The sequence below is a fragment of the Mustelus asterias genome, chromosome 8 (genome assembly GCF_964213995.1).
Source record: "Mustelus asterias chromosome 8, sMusAst1.hap1.1, whole genome shotgun sequence".
In the NCBI taxonomy this organism is placed as follows: domain Eukaryota; kingdom Metazoa; phylum Chordata; class Chondrichthyes; order Carcharhiniformes; family Triakidae; genus Mustelus; species Mustelus asterias.
In genome coordinates this window covers 108,670,828-108,689,061 of record NC_135808.1, presented here as the reverse complement: position 1 = coordinate 108,689,061, position 18,234 = coordinate 108,670,828, and the positions used below count along the sequence as shown (strand labels likewise).

Here is an 18,234-nt window from a genome sequence, read left to right as displayed (position 1 = left end):
ACTACCTCATGGGACATCCTATCCCATATGATCAAAGATCTGAGATCTGACCAGTTCAGTCACGTGAAGACCTTTGGCAGAAACTTGCAACCCTGAGTTGACATCATCCTCAAATTGACTAAGCTGTCAGTATTATTGCCTTGCATGCCCTTGTCCCTGATGCTCTCTTGAGCTATCTTTGTGTATTTAAAATACACATGATATATATTATTTACTGTTTAATGTGTTGTTCAGTAAATTCACTTGATGGATAAAAAGTTGAAATGAGGACTGATGTGATGCTCGAGAACTCTTTGAATGGTAAAGGAAATGTGCTGAACTTAATTTAGATCCAGTTAGCCGTGGGAATTTTAAAGTAAGGGTTTCTCTTTGTTATGTTGGAAAGGTTACTAGAACTTCCATAAAAATTTGGACGAGTGAAGAAGCTTCTTTGAAGCCATGAGGATCTTAAAACCTTACCTGTGAGAGTAATCAGACCAGAAGGGCAGAAAAGACCCAAAATGTAACAGAGCTGCATTAATGCCTCTTTCTGCCTTTCCTTTATTTTTTTCCTCATTTGCAGAAGTTCTGAACATAGCAATCTGTTCATGTAAGCAGTACAAGCTAACATTTAAAAAGAACTGTTGGTGGGATTGCCTGCCAACCCGCTGTTTGTGGCAGCCCACCATTATTTGGGGGGCACGGGGGCACAGTGGTTAGCACCGCTGCCTCACAGTTCCAGGGACCTGGGTTCGATTCCGCCCTCGGTCACTGTCTGTGTGGAGTTTGCACATTCTCCCCCTGTCTACGAGGATTTTCTCTGTGTGCTCCGGTTTTCTCCCACAGTCCAAAGATGTGCAGGTTAGGTTGATTGGTCATGCTAAATTGCCCCTGGATATGTAGATTGGAGGGATTAGCAGGTAAATATGTGGAGTTACAAGGATGGGGCCTGGGTGGGATTGTTGTCGGTGCAGACTCGATGGGCCAAATGGCCTCCTTCTGCTCTGTAGGGAATCTATGATTAGTCAGCGGTGGGATCTTCTGGTCCTGTCATTGTCAATATGATTACCCATTAAATGCACCCCTCGCTGCTGTGAAACCTACAGGACCGGAAGATCCTGCTGGCATGAACGGCTAGAAAGTTCCAGCTTATACTTTTGTTTTTGGGTATTTATGAATGGTATATTATCAGTTAAGCATTTTTTAAAAATTTGCTCATGGGATGTGGTTGTCCATCCCTAAGAGCGTTTAAGAGTCAACCACACTGCTGTGGGTTTGGAGTCACGTGTAGGCCAGACCAGGTAAGGACGGCCGATTTTCTTCCCTGAAGGACATTAGTAAACCGGATGGAGTTTTTAAAAAATGACAATCGACAATGATTTTGTGGTCATGATTAGACTTTTAATTCCAGATTTTTATTGAATTCGAATCTCGCCGTCTGCCATGGTGGGATTCGAACCTTGATCCCCAGAGTTTTACCCTGGGTCCCTGGATTACTAATCCAGTGACAATACCACTATGCTACTGCCTCCCTTACCACTGTTATTTTTTTTTATGTAGAGGTCTCCTCTCTCATCCCACTCTGACTTTGATGATGTTTTGCTTCAGTTGTACAATGTTGTTAAATGTTTGAAAGTCGCAGTTGGAGACTTTATTTAATTGATGCCGGATCTTTTCTAATAGTAGAGAATGATTTGGATAGGCCAATGATTGCCCAGCTCATTCAGGGTCAAACACTATGACATGCTCTGCTGGGTACATGTCGCTCCCCAAGGTGCCTGTGAAAATGAGATGTAAATATAAAAGAATTGTTGGAAATACTTAGCTGGTCAGACAGCATCTGTGAAGAAAAACAGAATTAATGTTTCAGGTGGATGATATTTCATCTAAAGTGAAGATAGATAGAAATGTAAGAGTTTTTGGGCCAGTGGAAGAGTTGGGGATTGAGTTCAGGAAGAACAAAAGAGAAGATCTGTGATAAAGTGGAGCATAGGAGAGATTAACGAATACAAGATTTCATGATGCAAAAGCCAAAAGGTTTGGACACAGTAAAAGGACAAAGGTTAGGGTTATAAATGTTGTGAATGGCCACATAGCAGCCATCAAAATGCAACATGTAGGGATACAGAAACAAATAAGCCAGTTAAAAAAACAAAGAAATACAATGAACAAGATGAAAGTAAGGTTATGATCTTTTTGTCTTGAAGGCTATATGTGTGCTTATGACAAAAGATTAGGTACTGTTTCTTGAGCTTGCATTGAATTTCATTGGGACATTGGAGCTGGCCATGGACAGAAGTGTCAGAGTGAGATTGAGTTGGAGAATTAAAGTGACAAGTGACAGGAAGCTTAGGGTGATACTGTGGACTGAACGGAGGTTTTCTGTAAAGCAGTCTCCCTGCCTATGTTTGGTCTCCACAGTGTAGAGGAGAGCACATCATGAACAGTGAATACAGTACACTAAATTGAAAGGAGTACAAGTAACTTGCTGTTTCCGCCTGGAAGGAGTGTTTGAGGGCTTTGGATGGTGTCAAGGAAGGAGGTAAAAGGACAGGCGTTGCATACTATAATTCTTGGGGCCTTTGTTGCTCAAAGCACCCAAATTTGGAAGAATAATGCAGTGAAAACAGAAGTGAGGATGAATTGGAAAAGGTTGTAGTGAAGCAGTTATAACATTCTTTTCAGTACAGATGTGCCTAAGTAGGTTAAGATGGCTGTCCTGCAACAGAGTTTATAGACCGGGCAATATAGCACCTGGACTAATACCCGCCCACCCATGAAGAAATTGCTTTACCAAAAGTTTACTGTTCTTAACTTATCTTTTACTAAAGTCTTACTTTATATGGTTGCCTAATTTGCAGTATATTTTGTCTAACCAGTGATGGGTCTGTTTTTCAGCTGTGTGTGGACTATATCAACAGTACTCTGACAGTCGAATCTGCCTGTGAAGCATTGCAGGTAAGTCCTGAGCAGTCCTACTTACATTGATATATATTTCCTTTGTTGGTCATTGGTGACTGGAAGTAAACTTGTATTTTTATTAACCCAGTGCCTGACTGTAACTGTAGAAGGTTGCAACTCAGCTGTTATCATGGGTAATGCAATGTTTAGAGATTGGAATACATTTTAATGTTTTTATTTATTTTTATTCAATTGTGGGACATGGGTGTCGCTGGCTGGCCAACATTTATTACCCATCCCTAGTTGCCCTTGTTCAGAGAGTAGTTGAGAGTGGGCCACATTGCTGTGGCTCTGGAGTCACACGTAGGCCAGACAGATAAGGGCGGCAGGTTTCCTTCCCTAAAGGACATTAGTGAATCAGATGGGGTTTACCAACAATCGACAATGGTTTCATAGCCATCAGTGCATTCTTAATACCAACTATTTTTTTCAGTGAACCCACACAGACATGGGGAGAATGTGCAAACTCCACACAGACAGTCAATTGAAACCCAGGTCCCTAGCGCTGTAAGGCAGCAGTGCTAACCACTGTGCTGCCTCAAATTCCATTGAGAGTCAACCAACTCTGGAGTCACATGTAGGCCAGACCAGATATGGATGGCAGATTTTCTTCCTCAAAGGACATTAATGAACTCGATGGGTGATCTGTAGATTTGTAATTCCAGATATTTTTTATTGAATTCAAGTTCCACCATCTGCCGTGGTGGGATTTGAACCTGGGTCCCCAGAACATTAGCTGGGTTTCTGGATTAATAGTCTCTAGGCCATTGCCTCCCCGTTGGGCCAATTCTACTTTAACTGTGCCTTCTCAGTTTAACCACGGGAAGCCACTCACACAATAGCCCAGGAAATAGCTACTATTGTGGCTTGTGTCTACAAAGTCAGGAATGTTCTTCTGGGACCCCAAAAAAATCTCTGGGCCACTACTGGCCCATCCGAGGTGCTCCCAGATCTTTGCTGGCTCAGTGTAGGAGTTGGTTGATTTTCTGTCGTTCCAGTATAAGAAATGAGGCCCCAGACTTTAACTGGGCCAGAATTCTTGCCAGTCTCCACTGGGCATTCAGTCGGATTTGTTTTTTTAAATCTTTTTTATAAAGCTTTCCATTTTTTAAAAAGTATTAATTTCTTTTTGATTTTTGGCATTTTGTGACCAGGTCCAAATGTTTGCTGCCATTCCTCCTGTGGTTTTCTTGCAGTTTCAAATATTTTTCTTAAAAGAAACACATCAATTTATGTCTTCAGACATTGTTTTGATTTGCTAAATAGTATAGAAATAGAATAGTTACAGCTGGTTGAAACTGAAGTTTATACATTGCGAGTTACCAGTTGGTATTACCTACTTTCCCATGGAATTGCCAAATAGTTAAATGTATTTATTAAAATGTTTGGACGGGCTTGAGTACTCCTTTTCATATGTTCTGAAATATTCTCCTTGGCTGAGGCATCAAAAAGCTGACGGCATCGTTGGAACGGTTCCCCAGTAAGACGAAGTTGAAGGGGAGGGCTCAAGAAATATTTCTCTAATACTAGACCTAAAAATAGTCAGCTTCAACCACAAACAGGAAGCACTTTTTCCTTTGTATAGTGTTTCTTTCGTTGTTTGGCGAGATGTATGTCATTCTTACATAAACTGCCCTGGTGGGGTTCCATGTTTTGAGGAATTAACAGTTGCAGTAAAGGCTTAAGTAGAGTCATAGTTCAGAATTTTCCCACCCGCCATGGGTATCGTAGCAGGGGGTGGGTGGGGGGGGAGAAGTGGTGATGGAGGGAGGGTGTGGACCATGCAAAGGTCCGTTGACCTTGGGAGAGACTTTCTGGTTTTGGGGCGAGCGTGGCTGGAAACTCCCACCCATAGAATCATAGAGATATTCAGCATGGACACAGGCCCTTCGGCCCAACTCATACATGCTGAATAGGTTTCCCAAACTGAACTCGTCCCATTTGCATGCGTTTGGCCCATAGCCCTCTAAAGCTTTCCTATCCAAGTACCTGTCCAAATGTCTTTTAAATGTTGTAAGGTACCCACCTCTACCACCTCCTCTAGCAGCTCATTTCATATACGCACCACCCTGTGTGTGAAGTATATTCTTCTGCTTCAGTACCACACTTTGGAATAAGAGATATTAAATTCTAGAAAGACAGATTTCAGTGACAGATGTATTTACAGTTGTATCGAGATGTGAAAAACAGATCAGAATATTTTCCCGATGGTGAGCGACTTGGAGCAGTGTTGGGCAATGGGATTTAGGTGTCATTGTGCATTGAACTCTAAAAGCTGGTGAGTAGGTACAAAACGTAATCAAAAAAGGTAATAGGTTAAATTACAAGGGCAGGTCACATAATCTTAGTTTCTGTTCGTAGAATCTCATAAAATCCCTACAGTGCAGAAGAAGGCCATTTGGCCCATTGAGCCAGCACAGACAGCAATCTCACCCAAGCCTTATCCCCATAACCCCAAGTATTTACCCTGCTAGTCCCCCTGACACCAAGGGTCAATTTAACATGGCCAGTCAACCTAACCTGCACATAAGAACATAAGTAGGCCATTCAATAAGATCATGGCTGACCTTTTTGTGGACTCAGCTCCACTTACCCGCCCGCTCACCATAACCCTTAATTCCTTTACTGTTCAAAAATTTATCTATCCTTGCCTTAAAAACATTCAGTGAGGTAGCCTCAACTGCTTCACTGGGCAGGGAATTCGACAGATTCACAACCCTTTGTGTGAAGAAGTTCCTCCTCAACTCAGTCCTAAATCTGCTTCCCCTTATTTTGAGGCTATGCCCCCTAGTTCTAGTTTCACCTCAATTAGATCACTTTGGACTGTGGACTGTGATCTTTGGACTGTGGGAGGAAACCAGAGCACCTGAAGGAAACCCACGTAGACATGGGGAGAATGTGCAAAGAACAAAGAACAATACAGCACAGGAACAGGCCCTTCGGCCCTCCAAGCCCGCGCCGCTCCCCGGTCCAGGATTGAATCCTGAATCCAGGATCCCCGCCCAATTTTCCAGCCTATCTACATACTAATATCCTATCCACCGAGCTGTCCCTCACAGCTACGATGCTTTGTTCATCACAACCTATTAACTCACCCCCACCCCCCCATTCCAGACCATGTGATCTCCAGGGAGAGGCGAAAACCCAGAGTGAAAACCCCAGGGCCAATATGGGGAAAGAAAATCTGGGAAATTCCTCTCCGACCCCCTGAGGCGATCGAAACGAGTCCAGGAGATCACACTGGCCCTGATCGGAAAATGCTTCCCAACCCTAGTCATTTCCACTTCCACGAACACCATATGAATTCCCTGCCCCCGAGACAGGTTCCCAACTATCCGCAGTCTCGCTCTGTACTGGCACCAGCAAGATGATCATAGAATGAAGCCTTGAAACGAGAAACAAAGAACAATTAGCCCGCGCCGCTCCCTGGTCCAAACTAGACCACTCTTTTGTATCCCTCCATTCCCACTCCGTTCATATAGCTGTCTAGATAAGTCTTAAACGTTCCCAGTGTGTCCGCCTCCACCACCTTGCCCGGCAACACATTCCAGGCCCCCACGACCCTCTGTGTAAAATATGTCCTTCTGATATCTGTGTTAAACCTCCCCCCCTTCACCTTGAACCTATGACCCCTCGTGAACGTCACCACCGACCCGGGGAAAAGCTTCCCACCATTCACCCTATCTATGCCTTTCATAATTTTATACACCTCTATTAAGTCTCCCCTCATCCTCCGTCTTTCCAAGGAGAACAACCCCAGTTTCCCCAATCTCTCCTCATAACCAAGCCCCTCCATACCAGGCAACATCCTGGTAAACCTCCTCTGTACTCTCTCCAAAGCCTCCACGTCCTTCTGGTAGTGTGGCGACCAGAACTGGACGCAGTATTCCAAATGCGGCCGAACCAACGTTCTATACATCTGCAACATCAGACCCCAACTTTTATACTCTATGCCCCGTCCTATAAAGGCAAGCATGCCATATGCCTTCTTCACCACCTTCTCCACCTGTGACGTCACCTTCAAAGATCTGTGGACTTGCACACCCAGGTCCCTCTGCGTCTCTACACCCTTTATGGTTCTTCCATTTATCGTGTAGCTCCTCCCTACATTATTCCCACCAAAATGCATCACTTCGCATTTATCAGGATTGAACTCCATCTGCCATATCCTTGCCCAAATTTCCAGCCTATCTATATCCTTCTGTAGCCTCTGACAGTGTTCCTCACTATCTGCATGTCCTGCCAGTTTTGTGTCGTCCGCAAACTTACTGATCACCCCAGTTACTCCTTCTTCCAGATCATTTATATAAATCACAAACAGCAGAGGTCCCAATACAGAGCCCTGCGGTACACCACTAGTCACAGGCCTCCAGCCGGAAAAAGTCCCTTCCACTACCACCCTCTGTCTTCTATGACCAAGCCAGTTCTCCTCCCATCTAGCCACCTCCCCCTTTATCCCATGAGATCCAACCTTTTTCACTAGCCTACCATGAGGGACTTTGTCAAACGCTTTACTAAAGTCCATATAGACAACATCCACGGCCCTTCCTTCGTCAACCATTTTGGTCACTTCTTCAAAAAACACCACCAGGTTAGTGAGGCATGACCTCCCTCTCACAAAACCATGCTGACTATCGTTAATGAGTTTATGCCTTTCTAAATGCGCATACATCCTATCTCTAAGAATCTTCTCCAACAACTTCCCCACCACGGACGTCAAGCTCACCGGCCTATAATTACCCGGGTTATCCTTCCTACCCTTCTTAAATAACGGGACCACATTGGCTATCCTCCAATCCTCTGGGACCTCACCTGTGTCCAGTGACGAGACAAAGATTTGCGTCAGAGGCCCAACGATTTCACCTCTCGTCTCCCTGAGCAGCCTTGGATAGATTCCATCAGGCCCTGGGGATTTGTCAGTCTTTATATTCTCTAACAAACCTAACACTTCCTCCTTTGTAATGGAGATTTTCTCCAACGGTTCAACACTCCCCTCCGAGACACTCCCAGTCAACACATCCCTCTCCTTTGTGAATACCGACGCAAAGTATTCATTTAGGATCTCCCCTACTTCTTTGGGCTCCAAGCATAAGTCCCCACTTTTGTCCCTGAGAGGTCCGATTTTTTCCCTAACAACCCTTTTGTTCCTAACGTATGAATAAAATGCCTTGGGATTCTCCTTAATCCTGTCTGCCAAGAACATTTCGTGACCCCTTTTTGCTCTTCTAATTCCCCGTTTGAGTACTTTCCTACTTTCATTGTACTCCTCCAGAGCTCCCTCCGTTTTTAGCTGCTTGGACCTAACATACGCCTCTCTTTTCTTTTTGACCAGTCCCTCAATTTCCCTGGTTATCCACGGTTCTCTAATCCTACCCTTCCTATCCTTCTTTTTTACAGGCACATGCTTGTCCTGTAGCCCTAACAACCGTTCCTTAAAAGACTGCCACATACTAGATGTGGATTTACCCTCAAACAGCCTCTCCCAATCAAGAGCTGCCAATTTCTGCCTGATCCCAATAAAGTTAGCCTTCCCCCAATCCAACACCTTACCCTTGGGACACCACTCATCCTTTTCCATCACTATCCTAAAGCTAACAGAATTGTGGTCACTATTTGCCACATGTTCCCCAACCAAAACTTTGAAGACCTGACCGGGCTCATTCCCCAGTACCAGGTCCAGTACAGCCCCCTCTCTAGTTGGGCTGTCTACATATTGTTCCAACGAACCCTCATGTACACATTTTACAAATTCCTCCCCATCCAGAGTCCCTGACCTCAGCGATTTCCAGTCTATACCAGGGAAATTGAAGTCTCCCACTACAACAACCCTATATTTCCTGCACCTATCCAGTATCTCCTGACATATCCTCCATGCAAACTCCACACCGACAATGACCCGAGGCCGGGAATCGAGCCCGGGTCCTTGGCGCTGTGAGGCAGCAGTGCTAACCACTGTGCCACCCGTGGGTTTATGAGGTTGATGAGTTATCTAATTGAGGCGTTTAAAACGACAAAGGGATTCAGTAGGGTAAATACAGAGAAGCTATTTTCTCTGGTGGGAGATTCCAGAACAAGTTTCATGATCTTAAAACTGGAGTTAAACCAACTGAAAGTGAAATAAAAACAGAAAATGCTGGTAATATTCAGCAGGCTAGGCAGCATCTGTGGAGCGAGAAACAGAGTTAACATTTTGGATCAGCTGAGGGTGGGTCTGGGTGAGACGTTCTTTCGCAGAAGCGGTGTAGATTTGATGGGCCAAATGGCCTCCTTCTGGATTCTGTGGTAATTGAGTAAACTATTTGTCCCCTGAAATAACAATACCACTGCCTGGACAGTTGCTGAGCAAACTCTTCAGTACAGCTCAAAGTGAATGGTGAGATGTTTGCCGTTTGCTGCATGCTTCACAATCCTGCCAAACAAAGGAGAGTTGATGTGGACCTGCTTCATCAGGAAGAAGTAGAGCCGGATGATAAAGAAGAGGACAAGGCACAGTGCTCTAACCAGCTGCCAGAGCTGTCAGGCATCAAATCACCGAGGGATCATTATTTTAATTAATAACAGGCAAGAATTTGCATTCTTTGAAAGCCAGACGAGATGCTGGTTCACAGGGCCAAGGTGGCAGCTGTCTGCACTTCCATCTAATCTGTCATGGCTGTCACTCGAGGCTCCATTCTTCTGGTTCTCCAGCAGCGCTCACAGAACTGACCATTGCTCCATCGTTGACTGCATGTTCTTGATGACATGTACAAAGGTAGCACACAAGTTGAATCTGACATTCGAATTCCACCACGGCAGATGGTGGAATTTTAATTCAATAATAAAAAAAATCTGGAATTAAGTATCTACTGATGACCATGAAACCATTGTCGATTGTCAGAAAAACCCATCTGGTTCACTAATGGGAAGGAAATCTGCCGTCCTTACCCGGTCTGGCCTACATATGACACAGTAAGGAGTCTAACAACACCAGGTTAAAGTCCAACAGGTTTATTTGGTAGCAGACGCCACTAGCTTTCGGAGCGCTGCTCCTTCGTCAGATGGAGTGGAAATCATATGACTCTAGAGCTACAGCAATGTGGTTGACTCTCAACTGCCCTTGGGCAACAACGGATTGGCAATAAATGCTGGCCAGCCAGTGACGCCCATGAACCACGAATGAATGAAAATAAAACACAAGTTGGATCTGATATTGTGCACAAGCTCACTGGCAGTCGATGGTCCTTGTGGATTGGCATTAGTTATATGTATGACAGACCTTTGACTTTGTCATCAGGGCCAGAATGCAAGATCTCCTCAGTCGAGTTCCTCCTGCGCCATTCTATCTCACTGCTATGGATCCAGCACAGTCCTGCTGAGTGGATCTCTACGAGCAGTAACAAATAGCCAAACTCCCAAATTAGGTGCTGCAGCAGTCTCTGAGCTGCTATCTGCAAGATGGAAGGTGAGGCAATGGCTGCTTCCATGCACTGCTGCCCTCTTTGCCTTCTTTCACGTGAGGCTGATCGGAGCTTCTGGAGTTGAAATAGAAAGAGAAGGTAAAGAGTTGGTATTTAGTGGCATGAGATAGCAGAAACAGATGGCTGGCTTCTGAAAGCAGCAGCAATTTGTCATGCATAATGTGTAAGGATGACATTTAAGTGAGAAGGGAAGGAAAGGCGGTTTAAAATCTTGTAATATTTCTCAGAACCTTGACAGCAGCCATGCTGTTGAGGCCTGTCCGCTCCACCTACTTGTCCATCACCTATTCTTCAAGTAGAAACAGAAACATAGAAAATAGGGTCTGGATAAGGCCATTCAGCCCTTTTGAGTCTGCTTCAGTATGATCATGTTAATCCTTGATCTCAATGCCATACTCCATGCTCTCCCCATACTCCTCGACACTTTTAGAGTCCAGAACTCTATCCATTTCCTTCTTAGATAAATTCAGTGACTTGGCCTTCACAGCCTTCTGTGGTAGAGAATTCCACAGGTTCACCACCCTCTAGGTGATTTCTCTTTATTTCAGTTCTAAATGGCCTACCCCGTATCTTGAGACTGTGACTCCTTATTCTAGATCCACCCCCACCATCCCCAGCCAGAGGAAACAGTCTCTTCAGCCTTGTCAGAATTTTATACGTTCCAATTAGATCCTCTCTCAGTCTTGTAAAATACAATGAATACAGGCCTAGTCCATCTCATTTCTCCCAAATAACAATCCTGCTCTCCCAGGAATCAGTCTAGTGAACCTTCTGTGCACACCCTTGATGGCAAGTACGTCCTTTTTTCGATAAGGAGACCAAACTGCACACAATATGTATGTTCTCACCAAGATTCTATATGTCAACATTTCCCAATCTATCACCATTTAAATGATACTCCGTCATTCTGTTTCTTTGTCCGAATTGGATAACATCACATTTCTTCACATGGGCTCGGCTTACGGATAAATTATGGTCCTTTGGCCCGTTTCCTGAGGGCGGCACGGTGGCACAACGGTCAGCACTGCTGCCTCACAGCGCCAGGGGACTCGGGTTCGATTCCCGGCTTGGGTCACTGTCTGTGCGGAGTCTGCAAGTTCTCCCAATGTCTGCATGGGTTTCCTCCGGGTGCTCCAGTTGCCTCCCACAGTCTGAAAGACGTGCTGGTTAGGTGCATTGGCCATGCTAAATTCCCTCTCAGTTTTATTGAACAGGCGCTGGAGTGTGGCGACTAGGGGATTTTCACAGTAATTTGATTGCAGTGTTAATGTAAGCCGACTTGTGACTAATAAATTGACGTGAAACTTGTTCTTGTGTGCCACATTGCAAAACAAAAGAAGAAAGTATGTCAGTGTGGGAGAAGTTTTGAAGACAAAAATGTCACGGTGGAATAATATTGGTAGTGTGGGCAAGATGGCAGAGGTGTGAGGAAGTGAAGCAAATAATAGCGAAGAGAGCAGCAATAGGAGCAGAAGTTGAAATGTGCTGCAGTGAGTGGAGGAGAGTGCTAGTAATCAGATGCGGAAGGATATAAAAACTGCAGCAGCAGGTCATGTGAAGCTAAACAATAACCAGTAATGTGAATAATGTTTTACAGAATCAGACAATGCTACAGTGCAGAAGAGGCCCTTCAGCCCATCGAGTCTGCACCGATGCATGAAAGGCTCTGATCTGCCCACATAATCCCACTTGCCAGCACTTGGCCCATAGCCCTGAATGTTATGGCATGCCCAGTACTCATCTAGGTACTTTTTAAAGGATGTGAGGCAACCTGCCTCCACCACCCTCCGAGGCAGCGCATTCCAGACCGTCACCACCCTCTGGGTAAAAAGGTTTTTCTTCAAATCCCCCTCTTACTCCTCACTTTCAACTTGTGTCCCCTTGTAACTGACCCTTCAACTAAGAGGAACAGCTGCTCCCTATCCACCCTGTCCATGCCCCTCATAATCTTGAACACCTCAATCAGGTTGCCCCTGATTGTCTTCTCTGCTCCTCTCTTTATAACTTAAATGTTCCATCCCAGGCAGCATCCTGGTGAATCTCCTCTGCACCCCTTCTAGTGCATTCACGTCCTTCCTATAATGTGGCGACCAGAACTGCACACAGTACTCCAGCTGTGGCCTCACCAAAGTTCTATTTAACTCCATCATGACCTCTCTGTTTTTGTAATCTAAACCCCGATTGATAGAGGCGAGTGTGCCATATGTGCCTTTTTCACCACCCTATTAACCTGCCTTTTAAACTAATGTCGGTTCATTACGTTTTTTACCACATTATAGTCAGGTCTTGGTGCTGATGCATCTGGCACTCCGGCAGACTGCTATCTCTGCCCACTCTTACAGCTTGCCTGGTGGATAGAATGTCTCCCTCACCCTGTTCACCTTTTCCACCCAAATCTCCAATTTGACGATCCTTGCGACTTTTGCCGTGCCTGTCATTCACTGCAGGCAAAACGCATTTCTCCTATAAGAGGGTGACAATGCGCAGGCAGTTGAGGAATATCAATAACACCGGGAGCTCTCATATAATTTGAATCTTCCTTTGTGGCTAGGTAATCAAATGCCTTACCTGAATGTGTGATGGGAATTCACACGCACTTCATTTCTTATACCTACTCACAAAAAGGGGTTTCTTATTCGCCAACCAAGTTGGTTGCCTGGATTACGTGGTCCTATTTTTCCTGGTGGCATTTTGAACAGTTGGCTTTGGTAAAAAAACTGAGAGGATCGCACAGACTTCCTACTTCACCCGACAGCAAAGGACATTTGGACAGGTACATGGGTGGCAAAGGTTTAGAGGGATATGGGCCAAGCGCAGGGAAATGGGACTAGTTCAAGTTTAGGAAACCTGGTCGGCATGGACGAGTTGGGCCGAAAGGCCTGTTTCCATGCTGTATATCTCTCTGACTCTCTACCTATGCCCTCCTGCTGCACTTGCTTATACTCCTGCAATTGGAGACCAGTGAAGCTCTGCTGATAGCAAGGCTTACAATCTTGTTTTAACGTACAACTGCTGTCTCACCCAGAAGCATATTGTTATTGCTAAAATTGGGATGGGAAGAGCTTGAGTACTGGGGCATGTGTTAATGTCTTGTCAGTTACATTGTTAATGTTTGTTAATGTCAATTACATTATTAGGGTTAAGGGAAACAGGTGATGGATTTTAATTGTCTTTGAGCATATGAATTGGGGATAGCTGGGCACTGGGTGTGAGGGAGGAGAGCAGTGAGACTGAGCAAAGTCAATAAACTCTCACTCAAGAAAGAAAAACTCTATCCTGGTTTCAGCTTCATCTTGTTAATAATAAGGCTTTGTAAGGCTAAGCGGAAAGAAATAAGAGATACGAGTTGGGACACTCCTGTGGCATTTGGAATGAGAGCATAATTAAGGACCCCACGCACCCCGGACATACTCTCTTCCACCTTCTTCTGTCGGGCTAAAGATACAAAAGTCTGAGGACACACACCAACCGACTCAAGAACAGCTTCTTCCCTGCTGCCATCAGACTTTTGAATGGACTATCTTATGTTAAGTTGATCTTTCTCTGCACCCTAGCTATGACTGTAACACTACATTCCGCACTCTCACCTTTCCTTCCCTAGGAACGGTATGCTTTGTCTGTATAGTGCGCAAGAAACAATACTTTTCATTGTATACTAATACGTGTGACAATAATAATTCAAATCAAATCAAAAAAATCAAATCAAAAGAGAGATTTATTTGGGTAATCCCAGGAAGTGAGATTTCATTAAGGTCTCCCCTTATAAAAGCTACTGGTAATGCGCTCAGATGATATAGAAAGAAAACAGTCATGAGTTATAAGCCGAATAAAAACATGTCAGTACGGAATCCAGTATTTACTTAACTGGCTTATTATGGATGGCAATTAATTAAAATGAAGTTTTCATCATGACTACATGCCAGAGATCTTCCCTGCGCCCTTCATATTAAAAATGTAAGCATTAAAGGTGAATTTCAGTATTTTAATCGAGGTATGATTGAATAGTAACTGATCGAGGTTACACCTTAATTGCGCTGAACTGATTTAGTTTAAAATAATAAGTATGTTGATTTGAGTCTGCTACTTTAACATATTTGATGGTGAGAAGGTCTGAACGGGATGGATTCCTAATTAACTGTAAGTTCTGGAATCACTGCAGACCTTGTGATCGTGGTTCAGCGACCGTGTTATGTAGAAATTCCAGGATTTTGACACACCAATGATGAAGGAAGGCTAGTGAATGATGTGAAAGGGAACTTCAAGGTGGCATTGTTCTAATGATTGTGCTTGTTCTTGACCTCTTTGGCAGAGATTGCAGAGCTGGGAGATACGATTAATGTAAGTCTAACAAGTTGTACAAATCCTATTGATACAGGGTATAGCAATGCAGAGGTGGATAGTGAGTCTGAAGGCTCAGTTGACTGTTTTTATTTGTATTTGGTGTTGATATTCTTAAGCATTATTGCAGTTAGATCCATGCAGGTGCGGTGAGTATTCACGCATATTAGAAGAAGACGTGGGCGTCGCTGGCTGGTTAGCATTTATTGCCCATCCCTAGTTGTCCTTGAAACTGAGTGGCTTGTTAGGACATTTCAGGGGGCAGTTGAGAGTCAACCACATTGCTGTGGATCTGGCGTCACATGTAGGACATTAGTGAACCAGATGGGTTTTTACAACAATTACAATTTTACAACAATTGACAACGGTCAATGGATGATCAGCCGTGATCATGCTGAATGAGGAAGCAGGCTCAAAGGTCATCATTAGACTTTTAATTCCAGTTTTTAATTGGATTCAAATTTCATCATGTTGGGACTTGAACCCAAGTGCCCAGGGCTTTACTAGTCCAGTGACAATACCACTCCGTCACTGCTCCCCCAAAGTTTCTTTTATGATCACCGGACGTTTTAAAGTGCTTTACAGCCAATGTAATATCTTTGAAGTATAGTCATTGTTGTGGTGTAGGAAAAAAAGTAGCCAATTTGCGCACAGCAAGCTCCCATGCACAACAGTGTGCTGATGACATCTTGACGAGCCTTATAAACGTTGGAGAGGCTTTGAGGAGTCAGGAGATAAGCAATCCTCTTACAGAGTACCCAGCTGTGCCATGTTTATGTAACCGAATTGTTAATATGGCTGTTTTCATTAAGTTTTTGGTCAGTATTGGTTCGCAATGTAGTGATGTGGGCTCAATAATTGTGTTGGTGCTCAAGGTCAGGGTGAGACCTTTTGGCTTTTTCTTGTTGTGAGTTGGTTATTGCTTAGCACTTACATGGTGTTAACCTGCCATTTGTCATCTCAAGTGTGGATGTTGTCCAGGTCCCAGTTGAAGGTTGGAATATGCTGTTCCATCATCAGCCAAGTTGTGAATGGAGTAATCCAGAGTGGTTCTGTAATTGTGTATTTTGTTATGTTGAGATAGAAACTAGGAGCAGGAGTAGGCCATTTGGCCCTTCGAGCCTGCTTCCTCATTCAGCATGATCACGGCTGATCATCCAACTCAATAACCTGGATCGCACCTTCCAACCCATATCCTTTGGTCCCTGTCACTCGAAGAGCTATATCTAACTCCTTCTTGAAAACATACAATGTTTTGGCCTCAGCTGCTTTCTGTTCAGCGAATTCCACACGCTTACCACTTTCCACTTAGTAAGGAAGTTAAAACTAGAGGACACAGCCTCAAAATAAAGGGGGGTCGGTTTAAGACAGAGTTGAGGAGGAACTTCTTCTCCCAGAGGGTGGTGAATCTCTGGAATTCTCTGCCCACTGAGGTGGTGGAGGCTACCTCGCTGAATATGTTTAAAGCGTGGATGGATGGATTCCTGATCGGTAAGGGAATTAAGGGTTATGGGGATCAGGCGGGTAAGTGGTACTGATCCACGTCAGATCAGCCATGATCTTATTGAATGGCGGGGCAGGCTCGAGGGGCTAGATGGCCTACTCCTGCTCCTATTTCTTATGTTCTTATGTTCTTACCACTCTCTGGGTAAAGAAATTTCTCCTCATCTCAGTCCTAAAATGTTTACCCCTTATCCTTAGACTATGACCCCTGGTTCAGGACTTCTCCACCTAACATCCTTACTGCATCTACCCTGTCTAGTCCTTTTGAATTTTATAGTTTTCTATAAGATCCCCCTTCATTCATCATAGGAACCAAAGTATTCGCTTCCTGGTTTGGGTGTCTGTCTGTGTGGAGTTTGCACGTTTTCCCTGTGTCAGTGTGGGTTTCCTTCCACACTCCAAAGATGTGCAGGTTAGGTTGATTGGCCATGATAAATTGCCCCTTAGTGTCAGGGGATTATCAGGGTAAATACGTGGGGATATGGGGATAGGGCTTTGGTGGAATTGTTATCAGTGCAGGTTTGATGGGCCAAATGGCCTCCTTCTGCACCGTAGGGATTCTATGATTCTAAATCCAGTAGCAATCTGCAGATTGGTCATAACCTTAAGTGTTAACCCAGTTTCTCTCTCCACAGATGCTGTCAGACTTGCTGAAGGTTCCCAACCTCTTTGTTTTCTTCTTGTAGCCAAGCTTAGTCACTAATTATAGAGTGGTGTTGGCATTATGCGCTTATTACAGGTTGACATTTGGGTGCAAATTATCCTGTGTGCCTTCACACTTGGGATGTGATGTATCGTCAAAACAAAGAATGGAAATGGAAATGATATAAAACAATAAAGGCACTTAGACAAAATCACATAGAAAGAAAAGGTGAACGAGTTCACATGTGCCACAATTTAAAAAAGAACTATTTGCTGGTTGAAGTCGGGGGTATTTTAATCTTTCCAGGGGGAATGGGGAAACAGATGGGTGGTGGGTTTAAAATTTTCAAAAAGATTATTCACCATTGACCACTTGCTATTTCTTTTAGTATACTAGGGAAAAATAAGCAACTTCTATACTTGTTAAAAATTGTATGGAAAGATTACCATACATTGAAAATGTGTCTGTTTAAATTTTATTTATTAGTGTCACAAGTAGGCCGACATTAACACTGCAATGAAGTTACTGTGAAAATCTCCTAGTCGCCACACTCTGGCGCCTGTTCGGGTACACTGAGAGAGAATTTAGCATGCCCAATGCACCTAACAAGCATGCCTTTCGGACAGAGAGACAACCAGAGGAAACCCTCGCAGACATGGGGAGAATGTGCTCTGCATAGATAATGACACAAGCCGGGAATTGAACCCGGGTCCCTGGCGCTGTGAGGCAGCAGTGCTGAACACTGTGCCACCTTGCCGCCCATCCCTTTCCTCCAACATTTGTTCCCGTTCAAGAAAGGTAACCATAACACTTCAGAGAACCAATCTGTTAAACGTACAAAATTACCATTGAGGTGAATATTAATAGGTTCAGTTTGTGCAATTGCTGCCCTTTGCATATCTTGAGTACATCATTTATATAGGTACTATGGAATTTGGTATCGATAGGTTTTCACATTGAGTGATTCTAACATTTGACTTCTTACTGGGCTATAGGTGGTATAGCTAGAGAAGGTTTTTAAAAGTGTCATCATGAGTCACCTTTCTAACAACAAAATGGATTTGGATATTCCAATCTTGGCTGCGCTGCTGTGAGGAAGTGGCGAATAACATAACAGCAAAATACTACAGATGCTGGAATCTGAAACAAAGACAGAAAATGCTGGAAAATCTCAGCAGCTCTGATAGTGACTGTGGAGTGAGAATAGAGCCAATGGATCGAGTCAGGATGATGCTTTGTCACTCTGATGTAATGTTAGCTCTATTCTCTCTCCACTGATGCTGTCAGACCTGCTGAGATTCTCCTGCACTTTCTGTTTTTGTTGTGGCCAAGAACATAAGCTCTGAGGGAGGG

At 44.1% G+C, this 18,234-nt stretch overlaps 1 protein-coding gene across 5 annotated transcripts in view; it reads left to right on the top strand.

Moving 5' to 3' along the window:
* LOC144497430 (BTB/POZ domain-containing protein 19-like) overlaps nt 1–18,234 on the top strand; it is a 183,111-nt gene that overhangs the window by 69,413 nt on the left and 95,464 nt on the right. For all 5 annotated transcript variants that reach the window (XM_078218699.1, XM_078218696.1, XM_078218698.1 and 2 more), the window contains exon 4: nt 2,878–2,937. In XM_078218699.1, coding sequence (XP_078074825.1) covers nt 2,878–2,937 — 60 coding nt within the window. The remainder of the gene's footprint in view (nt 1–2,877; nt 2,938–18,234) is intronic.